At 41.5% G+C, this 12,310-nt stretch overlaps 1 protein-coding gene across 4 annotated transcripts in view; it reads right to left on the bottom strand.

Moving 5' to 3' along the window:
- Window positions 1–12,310, bottom strand: part of LOC118283082 (dehydrogenase/reductase SDR family member on chromosome X-like) — a 40,554-nt gene that overhangs the window by 19,665 nt on the left and 8,579 nt on the right. Inside the window, exons 1-2 of one of the 4 annotated variants that reach the window (XM_035604760.2) lie at window positions 7,001–7,224; window positions 5,882–5,989 (exon numbers count right to left, since the gene is read on the bottom strand). In XM_035604760.2, the coding sequence (XP_035460653.1) occupies window positions 5,882–5,989; window positions 7,001–7,115 (223 nt within the window). In that variant the 5' untranslated portion in view covers window positions 7,116–7,224. Of the gene's footprint in view, window positions 1–5,881; window positions 5,990–6,534; window positions 6,958–7,000; window positions 7,227–12,310 lie in introns of those variants that run through there. The other 3 variants (XM_035604762.2, XM_035604763.2, XM_035604761.2) reach the window with 3 other exon arrangements.

Genomic DNA, 12,310 nt, shown 5'->3' with positions numbered 1-12,310 from the left:
ATCGTGGCTTTTAAAGAGGACGGGAGATGACACTGATTGGTTTATTACATGTTGCGCCCAAATACACCAATGATTAGTGGAGCGACTAAGTACACCCTTTTAAACCATGTGTCAAAAGTTGCTACCTGAAAACCTGACATGTCTAATAACAACCACATAGCAATGACTCGGCGACAGTTCAGTCAAATCTGGTCAAAGACCTGGGATAAAAAATTTTAAAAAAGGTGGGGATTTCAAGCGACAGGCAACTCTTATTTTGGGTTCCCTGTGTGTCCTTCTGTTTCAGGAAGATCATTTCTTCCCATTGGGTGTAAATGGATAAGGACATTTCCCATAGTAGCCCTAGTAAACCTGCACACCTCTTGGTTGATGGGTCTAGAAAACAATCATCACAGCGACGTGACTGATCGTTCCCTGATAGATTTCATGAAGTTTATCCAATTTGGCCTCCACAGACTTTTTCTTCCACTGCAGCAAATGTAATAATGTAGATCTTCAAAGGACAAAGATGAAGTCCAACAAGTCCTACTTATCAATCCGGCATATCACAATGTGTCATTTAATGGAAAACCGAATTCAATGGCACTGTTCAGAGTAAGGAATTAATGCATTCAGATATTATTCTGTATCTTTAAAAGGCTACTTAACTTTTTCTGTCATGGCCATCGACCTTCAGAAATGATCTAATGAAATGAGAGTGCTTGGTACAGATTGGGAAATAGAAGGAGAGTGGAAATGTTGATTTCTTTCAGAAATCGTATTACAAATGAACTTGATTTTGAACTAAAGCTGACTCATCACGGTGCTCCATGTCCCTGTTACATCAGTTTTGAGTCCACAATGACTGAAAAAGAAAGCTTATTATGTTCAAATGTGCTAAAAGATTAACATAATAACACAAAAATCCCAATCCAAATCTGAGATCCCTCCCAAAAAGTAATCACCTGTTACCATGGTCGAGACCTATCTTTGATTAAACAATTTCATGCAAAATTGTTGATAACTTTTTCATTGATCCTGCTGACAAATAAACAGACAAACCTACTCAATCACATAACCTCAATCACATAACCTACTTGGATGCCTTCATACTGCACACATTTTCTATTTAAGAACAGTTTCAAATTAAACATTTTCTTATTTATTATTCTTTTTCTTGGTAGGATGACTGGTGTTTTTGCAGGAGTAAAGATTCGATTTAACAACACCGAATCATTTGAGTGTAATTTTCTCGTTTAAAAAAATAAATAATAATACTCACATTCAATCAAAACCTGTTCAAAACCACTTCAAGCCCTATTGCACACTGCTTAACATCCAACTCCAGTATTTGAAAGTGCACAAGCTCAAACTCATCCGTGCTCCCCACACAGGCACTACACTCCCACTCCACTTGAAATATGCATCCGCTCCCTTGCGAAAGAGGGAATATTTTACCACAAGTATTCCCACATCATGAATTATCTCAAGAGATGGGTGAATTTGAAAAGGAGATAAACTTAAAATCCTGCATGTGAGTTTTCAGCAAAAGTTGGGAAACTCGTGAATTGAATTGGAAAATCAAGTCTCACCCTGGAAGCCAATGGCATTATAGATATTAACTGCTGTTCTGTGCACAGCATCTTGGAGCATTGATGTACTGCACCGTAAGAGAGTTATATTTTTTAAATATGAATAAAAAACTTTCAGGAATCATCACAAAAGCTCCCACAATGTCTGGCCCCTTCCCCTCCATCCCTCCACCACCTCACCCCACACTTAGCCTTTTGAGCTCCTGACCCTAAAGTTGAGGAATTGTGCTGACAGCAATAACAACATAACAAAAACACATTACATTATAACTGAACAATAAATACAGCTCCATCGCTTGGGGTTTTGTCAAACACCCCACATACGATAGTCAAGACTTAAGTTCAAACACAGCCAATTACCACAAAAACATCACTAACATTTGGAAGTGCGGGCTTGTGGTGGATATTGTTATCTCCTAATTTTATTATCAGCAGATGATAGGGCTGCGCAATAAATCATATCCTGAAAGAGGTCATTTCATACCCAGATAACGATACACATCGTCACTCATTACTCATACCTTTTCTCAACCTGGTAAATTGGGGCCATGTCTTTGCAGATCTAAGTTAAAGGCAGCCGACGTTCGCAGTGTTTCAGTCATTGTTGTGGGGACCGAGCTGAGGATTACATCGCCAACTGTCTGGCCCATGTATGTTCAGAGGGAGCTCCTCATTCTGACTTGACTGGTCTGAAACCTTCTCCTGCTCAGAATAACCCAGTTCTGTGTCATGTTCACTTTCCTCCATGTTTGCTATTGTTTCCAAATTTTCTGCCTGCATCCGCACCGCGTGGAAAAACACAACAGAATAAATGATAGAGCATGATATATATATATTTTTTTTAAACAGACATTTTTCTATTGTCTCACAATATGTATGATCATATCACACAGCCCAGGCAGATGATATCATATTTTAATTGGGATAAAAACAATTGAGCCTGTTGGTGTGATTTCCTTTTCTCCTCACAACAGAGGACCTGAGTCGCGAGGAGACCGTGCTCTCTCCAAGGTGCTGAACAAAGAGATTGTGATGTTTAACATGTCCATCTTAACCCGTGAAAAACAATTAGCTTACAACATTTACAATTTAAATTGCACACAAACAGAATTATCTCCCAGTTCATTTACATTTTGCAGTCTCTGGACAGAGTACAACCCTTCTGTAATTTGTAAATAAGGTCATCCAGCTCTAGTGGGCATTTATACAGAATGTTAAAATGTTAAAATCTCTGTTTAGGTGTTTTCTGTTTCTGTCATCAACAAGTGAAGTGCCCCTCGTGGCAGCCACCGCAGAGTTCTGTGGTTCACCCCGATGTCGTGACGACTGAGTTGAGCTGAAACCAAACCCAGTGACTGTAGACTGCAAATAGAGTGTAAAGAGTCAAACTTGATCCGGATAGCTTAATGGGCACAGCAGAAACGACACCAGTCCCCACGGGAGTGAACATTCGAGGGGATGCTAATGGCAGTTAGCTCAGCAGCCACCTCTGGAGTGTTGATGAAAGGGAAAATGCATTTTCCTAAAAAATCGTAAACTTACTTGTCTCCACCACAGAGAAAACCGGGCCGTAACCAGCATGTCTGATGCTCTTTGGTAAATTATGATCAGGGATGTCAACGCAACAGATCGAATGAGTGGCTGTTTCCAGTTTTTTGTTTTTTTTCTTTTCATAGGATAGTTAAAAAGGTTATAAATTTACATTTATGCAAAACTACACACTGTTAGAGCTTTGGTGTTGTAGAGGTACTGACTATGAGCCAAAACATCCCTGGTTCAGACCTGGTCTTTTGTTTCAAATCATTACCAATCACTATCTTTAAGTCTCTCCTTTTTTTCCTGTTTTTTTTTTCCTGTTGTGAAATGCGTAAAAGATTCAAGCATCAACTTGTAGTTTGGAGCCTATTGAAAAACCAGACTACACAATCTCCACTCGAACAGCCGACAAGCTACCGTGAACTGTAACAAGGTATCCCAGCTACACACACCATAAAATATTTTTTAAAAAGGGGGATTATTGCTCCAGACAAACCTCCTTGCCCCCCGTTCACTGACATCAACATGGCTACACCAAACCCAAATGCTAAACAAAATGCTTAAGTGTGTGGAGGCAAATCGTTTATCAGAGGTGAAGCCTTGAACAGCAAAACATTGACTGAGGAAGACAGGAAGACAGGAAGGACATTCAGCGGTACTGATGATCAGCATATTTCAGGAAGTGGCTGCGGGGGACACAAGATGAGGGAGTGATCGATGTAGTACATCACCTTGGTAAGGAGGTACTAGGTGGCAATTCAGGAGGGAAATAAGAGAGAGATTTACTGTAGAGAGAAATAAAAATGTATGGACATTAGGGATTTCATTCATCTGATTATCTCTACGCTGTTCACACACATGATACACAATAGATATTTGCCTTCTTGCGTCTTCATTTTGTATGTAACTTTTGATAATAGTAGCTATAAATTCTGTAGTGTACAATTTCTTATATTGATTCCTATTTTCCTATGTTCCTTTTTTTCAATTTGCATTGAACACCCAGTTCGACAACAAGCTTTAACTCCCAGCAGAGCTAAAAACCAAATCACAGGGCAGCATCATACGTATCAAATCATATTCATAGAACAAACTGTTGTGGGTGTTATATTCCAAACCTTGGGACGGATCAGCAGCGTGTCAAGAGGCATCTGGATGCTCTACTGACCTTCTGATACTAATTAAGGATTTCTGTCAGCGACAGGCTTTTTACACAGACGACGCCTTCAACATTTTTTGTCCATTCTACGATACACATTATTTAAATATAAGAGGGATATGTCTGTAGCCTTTTATCCTCTCTATAACCAAACCAACAAAGACCGATCACCATTAATCTGGACTTAATACCTGACACATGAGGAGAGTAAATACACCATAAGGTTAAATCATCATGTGCAGATAATAGTTTACACTCTTCAACTCCATGAGCCCCTAAAATATGTATTTTTTTTTTCCTTGTTTCAGTTTTGATATATACCATGCAGAGTTGTTAGTTGGTTATCTGGGTTAATATGTGCCTGCAAGACTTCCTGAAGACCCTGATTGCAATCTATTTCAAACCAAAGGTAAAAGAAGGGGGAGAAAAAAAATTGTGATGGCAGTGGATTACTGTATGTAATTGGGACCACTTTTTGAAAATGACAATGTGTTACTTGCACATTACTTACTCAAAAAAGTCACACCAGCCTCTTAACTGTAATTCCTGTCTCGTTCTCAAATTGACAGACACTGATTCGATTAAGCACGCTGACAACATCACCTTCTTGACACAGCTTGACACAAGCCTTCTCAGCTCTCCCATGTGTTACTGCTGATCACCCGGTTGAAAACTCATTTAAGACCATTTAGTAGTGATTTAGGCATTTTTCCCCATCATCTCTGAGGTTGCCGCGCCACCCTGTTTTACACCTGCTTATCCTTTGTGTGTGCATTGACAGATTGCCTTGTCAGGTGGTTTGCTGATGTGGGCAGCCTGATCCATACCTGAGCACAACTTACTTGTTATGGTGATTATTTTATGTGATGTGAAGTCAAAAATAATCAGAATATAGTTTCTCATCAAAGCATCAATCCTATATTCCATTCCATTCCCAATCATATTCTGACAGCAGAGAGAGAAACCTTCTGACAGAAACTGACACGGGTTTGATTTACTGCAGCGTTACATATATCTATTGAGGTTTTATTTGTAAGGCTGTACCGCAATTTTCATCAGGCCCGTAACTATAATGCAACTGGAGCTCTGACACATCCATTTGACTGGAAGGCTGGAGTCCGTCCACACAAATCGGCAGTTTTCAGCGAGATACGATATTCCATCCTCAAAAACTCTCAAGGATTAATACATTGCAAAAGGAGAAAAGATCGTTTCTAACTCACTTTTCAAGACGATCAGATTCAAGCAATGAAAGAAAGAGAGAGAATTTTCAAAAGGGTTTATGAGTCAGAAAATTGAGCGAGCCTGCAGTGTGAGGAACAATGCTCGACGACTGAAAATGTCTTTTTCCTTTTAGAAAATTCACTTTTATAGTTGCTTTTATCTAAAGGGCTTCATCCACTTTATTTTTTCTTAGCATTTTGCCTTAGTTTATTGTGTTTTTTCCACACTTATTGCTTTCTTTTTCTTTTGTTTTAGTTGCATTTCATGTTGTGAAGCACCAAAGCTTGTCAGGAAAATCTCCTTTATCATACATGTGTCATTGTTCCGTTGAAAGGCGTTATCTCTTATATTTGGCTTGTGCATCAGTTGTGTTGCGCTTTTCATACTGTACCTATGATAACATGCGCCCCCAGTCTGGCCATGTGGCGGACTACCTCAAAGCCGATTCCCTTGCCGCCTCCTGTCACTATGGCAACCTTGCCATCTTGTCTGGGCATCACTGGCAAGAGGTAGAAGAGAACACAGATAAGGAGAATGTAATGATAAGGAAGCTGCTTCAAGACGGCTATTTCAAGTCAAGACATGAGAATCCTTGTAGTTTTTGGATTTTATTAAGGTTTTTTAATTCCTGCGGTACTCTCTCTCTCTATATATAACACGACATCCCTTAGCTTTCTTAACAAATTTCATATATCAATTTTACTGAGCGGTTGCCAAAGTGTTATTAAATTACAGGATATAATAATTCCCTGGAAGCTTCTGGCAAAATAAGAAATAAGGACACTCCGTGTACACATAGCTTGGTGAAGTGTATGGATTGTTTACGGCTGACAAACAGGAAGTGACGTTCGAGAACAACCCTGTCACACACCTGAGCCAGATTACTGTACATTCGTGGATCAAAGTTCACACACAGGTCAAATGCTTCGACAGGGGCCGGTTATATGCATGTAATGACATTATATGTAGTGGGTTTTTGCATGTGTACCTACTTAAATTTACATTAATACTTGTTGATAGTGTCACTAGCTCGTGTTCACTGACCTGTTGTCCGCGTCACGCTGTCGCAGCTGTCAGAACCGCGTTAGAGAAAGTGGACATTTAAGCCCGAGTCGCTCGGCGACAGACGCAAACTCTTTCGAGAATACCATTTAAAGTTAAATCATTCACTGTTAAGCATTTGTGACGATTTCGGCTCGTACGAGACGCCTCGCGGCACTTTCTTTGACTCGTGCCTCGACTCTTTCTCTCTCCCTCGAACTAGCAGACATTGCTAGCGCCGTACGGCGCAGCACCGCGGGGACGCGGCGAGCGCATTCAAAAGGCAAATGGCTCCTGAATGTGCGTATCAACGTCGGGTCGTGTAACTACGACGTTAGCCGCGTTCAGTCCTCGCGCAGCTAACTTGATTGGGACGCAGACCGTGCGACACATCGGTGCACGTACACGTACAGATACACGCACACGTGCCGTAATGCGTCAGAAACGTATCGGGAGGGTTTACACCGACCTGGCAACCTGAAAGGTCTGGTGAACAGCTGGACCAGCAGCACCTTCAAACCGAGCAGGTAGAGCTGCGCAGCTGTCAGGAGGTTCGACCATCGGTGCGACCGGGCAGCAGACATCTCCGACAGGACGTGTGACGTGCACGCCAGAGAGTCCGTCTACAAGGCACGGGTCCGTGCGTGGGACCCGTTCCAATACAAAGTCCTCCACCCACCTCGCCCCCTTCCTTGTGCTGCCTTTCAGTCTGAAGCCCACTCTGTCCCTGAAGCCCAATTTAAACGCCCAAAAACTTGGGCTTCTCTTACTGAATTGACCAATTTGTTGACCTTAAAAAGTCACTTGGCTGTCCTTGGTTGAATCGCCGTGTGATGGAGGGGACCCGTCAAGCTGCTGCTTGGCTGCTTGATGTGCCATATTATCCTCCTCTGTAGATCCGGCATATTGCTCCCTTCAGCTCACTGACTATCTCATTAACTGCTGCCAGAGAGGTCACACACACGCGACGGAAGCAACAGAGGGATGACACACGAGTGTGATCCATAATTTCCCAGGGTGGGCTTCAAAAGCATGTTACTGGAGCAGCGCGGCTCCATGTCTGATGCCGCTCTTTCTTGGAGGAAGTGAGTTCTGGTTGACTGCTGGATGGTTAGGTTTTCCTCTGGGATCACTTGAGTCCATCACACCAGTGTACTCCAATTAGATGGTCAGTCATGCCGCTGTGATAATAAGTAAAAAAGGGGCCCCAGCTGCGGAAGTCCTGATTTTTTTCTGCGGCCCAAATTCTCTGATTTAATGAGCACAAAGCGTTCCCTCAACAAATCTGCACAGAAAGAGAAAATGCTGGGTTTCAGTGACGAGCCATGATATAAAACAATAAGATGTAACTCAAAGTACGTTGCACAAACTGCAAAATGCATGTATTTTATCTACATTTTACAGATAAAAATGTGCATGTGCAGCATGCATCATTTTACCTTCGGTAACAAAGTGTTATCATTCTCTCTTTTCAGTACTGACACCTAATGTCACACATCATGACTTCCAGTCTCCCAATGCACCCTGTAGATACTGGACATCTTCTACCATTTTGCTGGGCTGAAAGGATCAAGATTTATTATCATTTTATAATCATCATCTTAGGTTTATCCAATTTTCCGCAGATGAGTTTGTCACCTCAGTCTCTTGATGCTTTTGGAGAACAGTTCAACTTGGATGCTTTAGTGTTTGAGTGATAGAATCTTGAGAAAATGGTAAAAACACTTGACTCAGGCACCAAATACCACAGAAAATGATGGAAATGTTTAATTTCTGATAAAATGCCAGATGAAATTAGCCGAATTATTGCCACAGTGTGGATTACCGATGATTGTGTCGCTGTTGTAGTTCAGTTTTTTCACCTTGGATGAATTTTTATTTCCACCAGCTGGAAATACCATGAAAGGATCCTGCTGTACTGTATGTTTTCCAAGTCATCTTCCACATGGTGTGATTTTGCAACATGGAGGTGACTAATGGCAATCGCTTATTTAGTTCAAATGGTAAGACCAGCTTGAAAGTGGAAATTGATTAAAGGTAACCACAGAATCTATGTGTCGCATGTGGAGATGCATTCTAATGCCATGTTTGAACACATGTACTTAGAGCTGTCCACTGTGATCAGATCACTCCAGACACATGTTAATGCCAGGTATGAACACGACCTCTGTCAGCTTGTCTTTTTCATACAGACTGGTGTGTACAGTATTGTACATGTAGCTCCACCCTTTACAGTAATGTAGGATGCCATTCATTTCACACTTTAAGATATAGAATGATTCTGAACAATTCAGATTCTACGCTTACTTAGTCATGGTAGTACAATTCTGAGGTACTTGAACTTTACTTAGTTCATATAGTTTTGGCGCATTTAGCTGCTGATTACTTTACATTATTCAATGTAATGGAGAGTTTTTACATTGTTATAATGGTACTTTCACTTCAGTAATGGATCTGAGTACTTCCAGCATTAGTATTTACTGAAAGGTTGAAACAGAAAAACCAAGAAGATACAATCCAATGCTGAATGAGTGGCTTCAAAAAGGAGACAAAACCAGAACATCATTACAGTGGAAAAAAATAATTAAGCTCTAAACGCCATGAATTTGAACAGCAGTGATGGACTGTGTTTGGTTAATAGGATATAAGGAGCCATCTGTATTGTCCCTGGCACTTTAAGTTAGCCAGCCAAATCCCACACGACCTTCCTTTCAACAAATTACAATCATTTCTGTTAAAGATGGGTCTGGAGCGTTCACAAAGGCTTCTCCCTTTTTCTTCTTGGCAGCGAAATCATTAGCATTAGTTTGTGTCTTTCTCACTATCCAATACTTAAGGTCAAGCTGAACCGGCAGTGCTGACAAGCAGTTGGCCCCAGTTATTAAGTCTGCTTAGAAGGCAGTGAAATGAGCAGTAACTGTGTCATCACCACAGCACCGATGGAGGCTGAGCTGTGGGAGGCTCTGTGTGTATTTGAATGTGCGCCTGTTGCTGTTATTGTGAGCCGAGAGGACGCGCACACGCCCGTGTGTGTGTGTGTGTTTGTGTGTGTTTCTTCTGCCGCAGCCTGAGAGGTTGGGGGGTCAGCGAGGCGAGCAGGCCTGATATTGTTTAAAGGAAATCGCATCTCACGGATGACTGTGGCATGATTATTTGGGATGATGGAACATCACGGAGACAGTCGTCTACACACAGCCACACACACAAAAATGAAGACATATGTACAACACACACAAACACACACACACACAGGAGACATAAAGGGAACAGGACATGACAACAGGGTGTGTGATGTAAATAACATGTGAACAGCATCGAAATAGCTCCAACCAACAGTCACCTTATATGACAACCACTGGCTGGCTGCAGAGCCCAACTTGTCTTATTTTGTAAATCCAGGCTGACGACAACTCTTCAGGATTTGACTGTGCCTGCATGCATTTGTGTGTGTGTGTGTGCGCGTGTGTACTGCCAGTTAAAATATAATCTTTACTTCACATATATTCCCGGTGAGAAGTGAAGGATGATTTGGGATATTTTTTTTAGCAGAAAATGGCACTAACCATTTTCAAACAGGAATGTTTGGATTCGCTGTCCCTCAACACTGTACCCCCTTTTGTTTTTGTTACTGATCAGCTGCCACGTGGGGGAGATGGCAGGTGAAGTGTGACATTGTGAAGAAAAGGGAAATTTCTGTTTGTGTCATGGTCAATTTGGGCTCCAGGGTGCTAAAGCTTGTGTGAAGTGATGTTGTCTTTTTCTCTGCGTCTGAACTTCCTCTCGCAGAGCTTTTCCTCAGACGCCCCCTCCGTCTGAAAGGCAGACAATCAAGTATGGACTCAGAGTTCAGAGACAGAGCTGTCGGCTACACGGTGTCCATACCATAGTGAGACGGCGCATGTGTATGTAGGGGAGAGAAATCCATGGGGAATGCTTTATTTTGCAACCTGAATGGCAAAATTCAGCGTGCACCTATGTTTGAGCGTGTCTAGTTTGTGATAATAGCATCGGCATGAGGAAGACAACCCCTTTTTTTGAATCCATAGAAGAACCACAGTGTTAGAATGACATGTTGTGGTGTTGAGGGGAGCTGAGTGGTGGAATTATTTCTAAGCCCAGCGCTGCAACTTTCTGTAACACCACAAATTGTCATTTTTACATCTCTGCACAGATTAAACAGAAAGGATACAACGTTAAAATGAGTTGCCGGTAGTCTGCTTAATCTAGTTCTACAATCGTTTGACGGGACAAGGCCAGAAATTTCCCCGTCCTGTTCACGTCCCCTCAGCTATAAACCAGGGCGTTTCACAGTCTGACAACGAAGACGATTGACAAAGGGTGTCAGTGTTCCAGGAATATAAGAAGAGGTCCAGTTAGTGTAATTTGGGAGGCGTAAAAAAAAATTACAATATTTCCATAGAGTCACTTACAGTAACTGTGGGCTACAACATGAGCCCTGTTATTTTTAGCCTATATTTTTGTTACATCTGGCACGCAGTATCAAAGTACGCAGAATTAGCTGTTGTGGAAACCTATGAATTTAAAGACAACAATTACTAAATAAAGTTAAATACATGATGATTCTCAGAGAAAACAAGGACTGTAGTTTTTGGCATGATTTCTAGAACCTATAAGCAGATTAACGGACATTTATTTGCGATGGATATATCATTAGCTACTGTAAATCACACCGGATTTTTAAAAATACTGTGACTCAGTTGCGCTCGGCTTATCTCACTGAGCCTCCCCTTCACGCCTCCCTAGGGAAGCATACCTCAAAGTTGAAATATCCAATCCGCTGAGATAAACTTAAGCTTCTGGCTTCACCTTAATCTCACTTTCAACAAGAGAGCAAAGGGAAAGTGTCTTTCCCAAAAATTTCAAACCATTCATCTCTGCACATTCTTCTGTATGATTTTGTCTGGAGTAAAATTTAACGGAAGAACTTTCATTGCTGCATTTTTGTACTCAGTGCTTTCTCTGCCAGTATTATATACAGTGTCAGTACATCGTACCCAGCCCAGCTCTCTATGAAGACAGGGGGTAAAAAAACAAACACTAACACTTAGATTGCCAGTGAAAAGAAGAAAGAAGAAACTCAGAAGAGGCAATTCTCACAGCGAGATTTCTCCTCCCGGTGCACTATGGCCAAGGGTGGGAAAAGGCAGTTGACTGTACATGGACAGATTTAGTAATTATTGTGTCGCCTCAGCTGCAGCCGCCACAGGCCTTCCGTGGGGAGCGGAGCCAAAGGCCAGCTTGTAAACATGAAAGTGAAACCAGAGATTTTGCATGTGTTTGCAGTGGGCGACTACACACATCCTATGTCAACAATCCTGGATTAACATCTGGCCCGAGACTTTTTTTTTACCCCCTTTTTTCAATTTAAAAAAAAAAAAGAAGAAGAAAAAAAAAAGTCAAGAAGGCCCCAAAAGTGCCTTCGTAAGAAATAGATTTGCATTTGTTATGTGCATGGTGGGTACTTTTTTTTAATATCCAGTGAGTTACTCTGTGTAAGATTACTGTGAGTTTCACACAGCTTTGGACAACTCATCAGTTTTAACTTCCATCGACATGCCTATTTCAACACCACATTCCTTTAGCTGTATTCTGTCTATGCCTCCAATCTTCAGCCCCCCACCGCAAAAAATGACGGCAACTCTAGAAATGTCCATCATCCCCAAGACTTTCCAACAAAATCAAGCTCCGAATTAAAAACAAAATTGAGGCAAGGAATAGACCATGCAGGTGCAAAATTATACTTATATGTTGCAACATC

Source organism: Scophthalmus maximus, chromosome 14 (assembly GCF_022379125.1).
Source record: "Scophthalmus maximus strain ysfricsl-2021 chromosome 14, ASM2237912v1, whole genome shotgun sequence".
Classification (NCBI taxonomy): domain Eukaryota; kingdom Metazoa; phylum Chordata; class Actinopteri; order Pleuronectiformes; family Scophthalmidae; genus Scophthalmus; species Scophthalmus maximus.
This window is presented reverse-complemented; position numbering and strand designations above follow the sequence as displayed.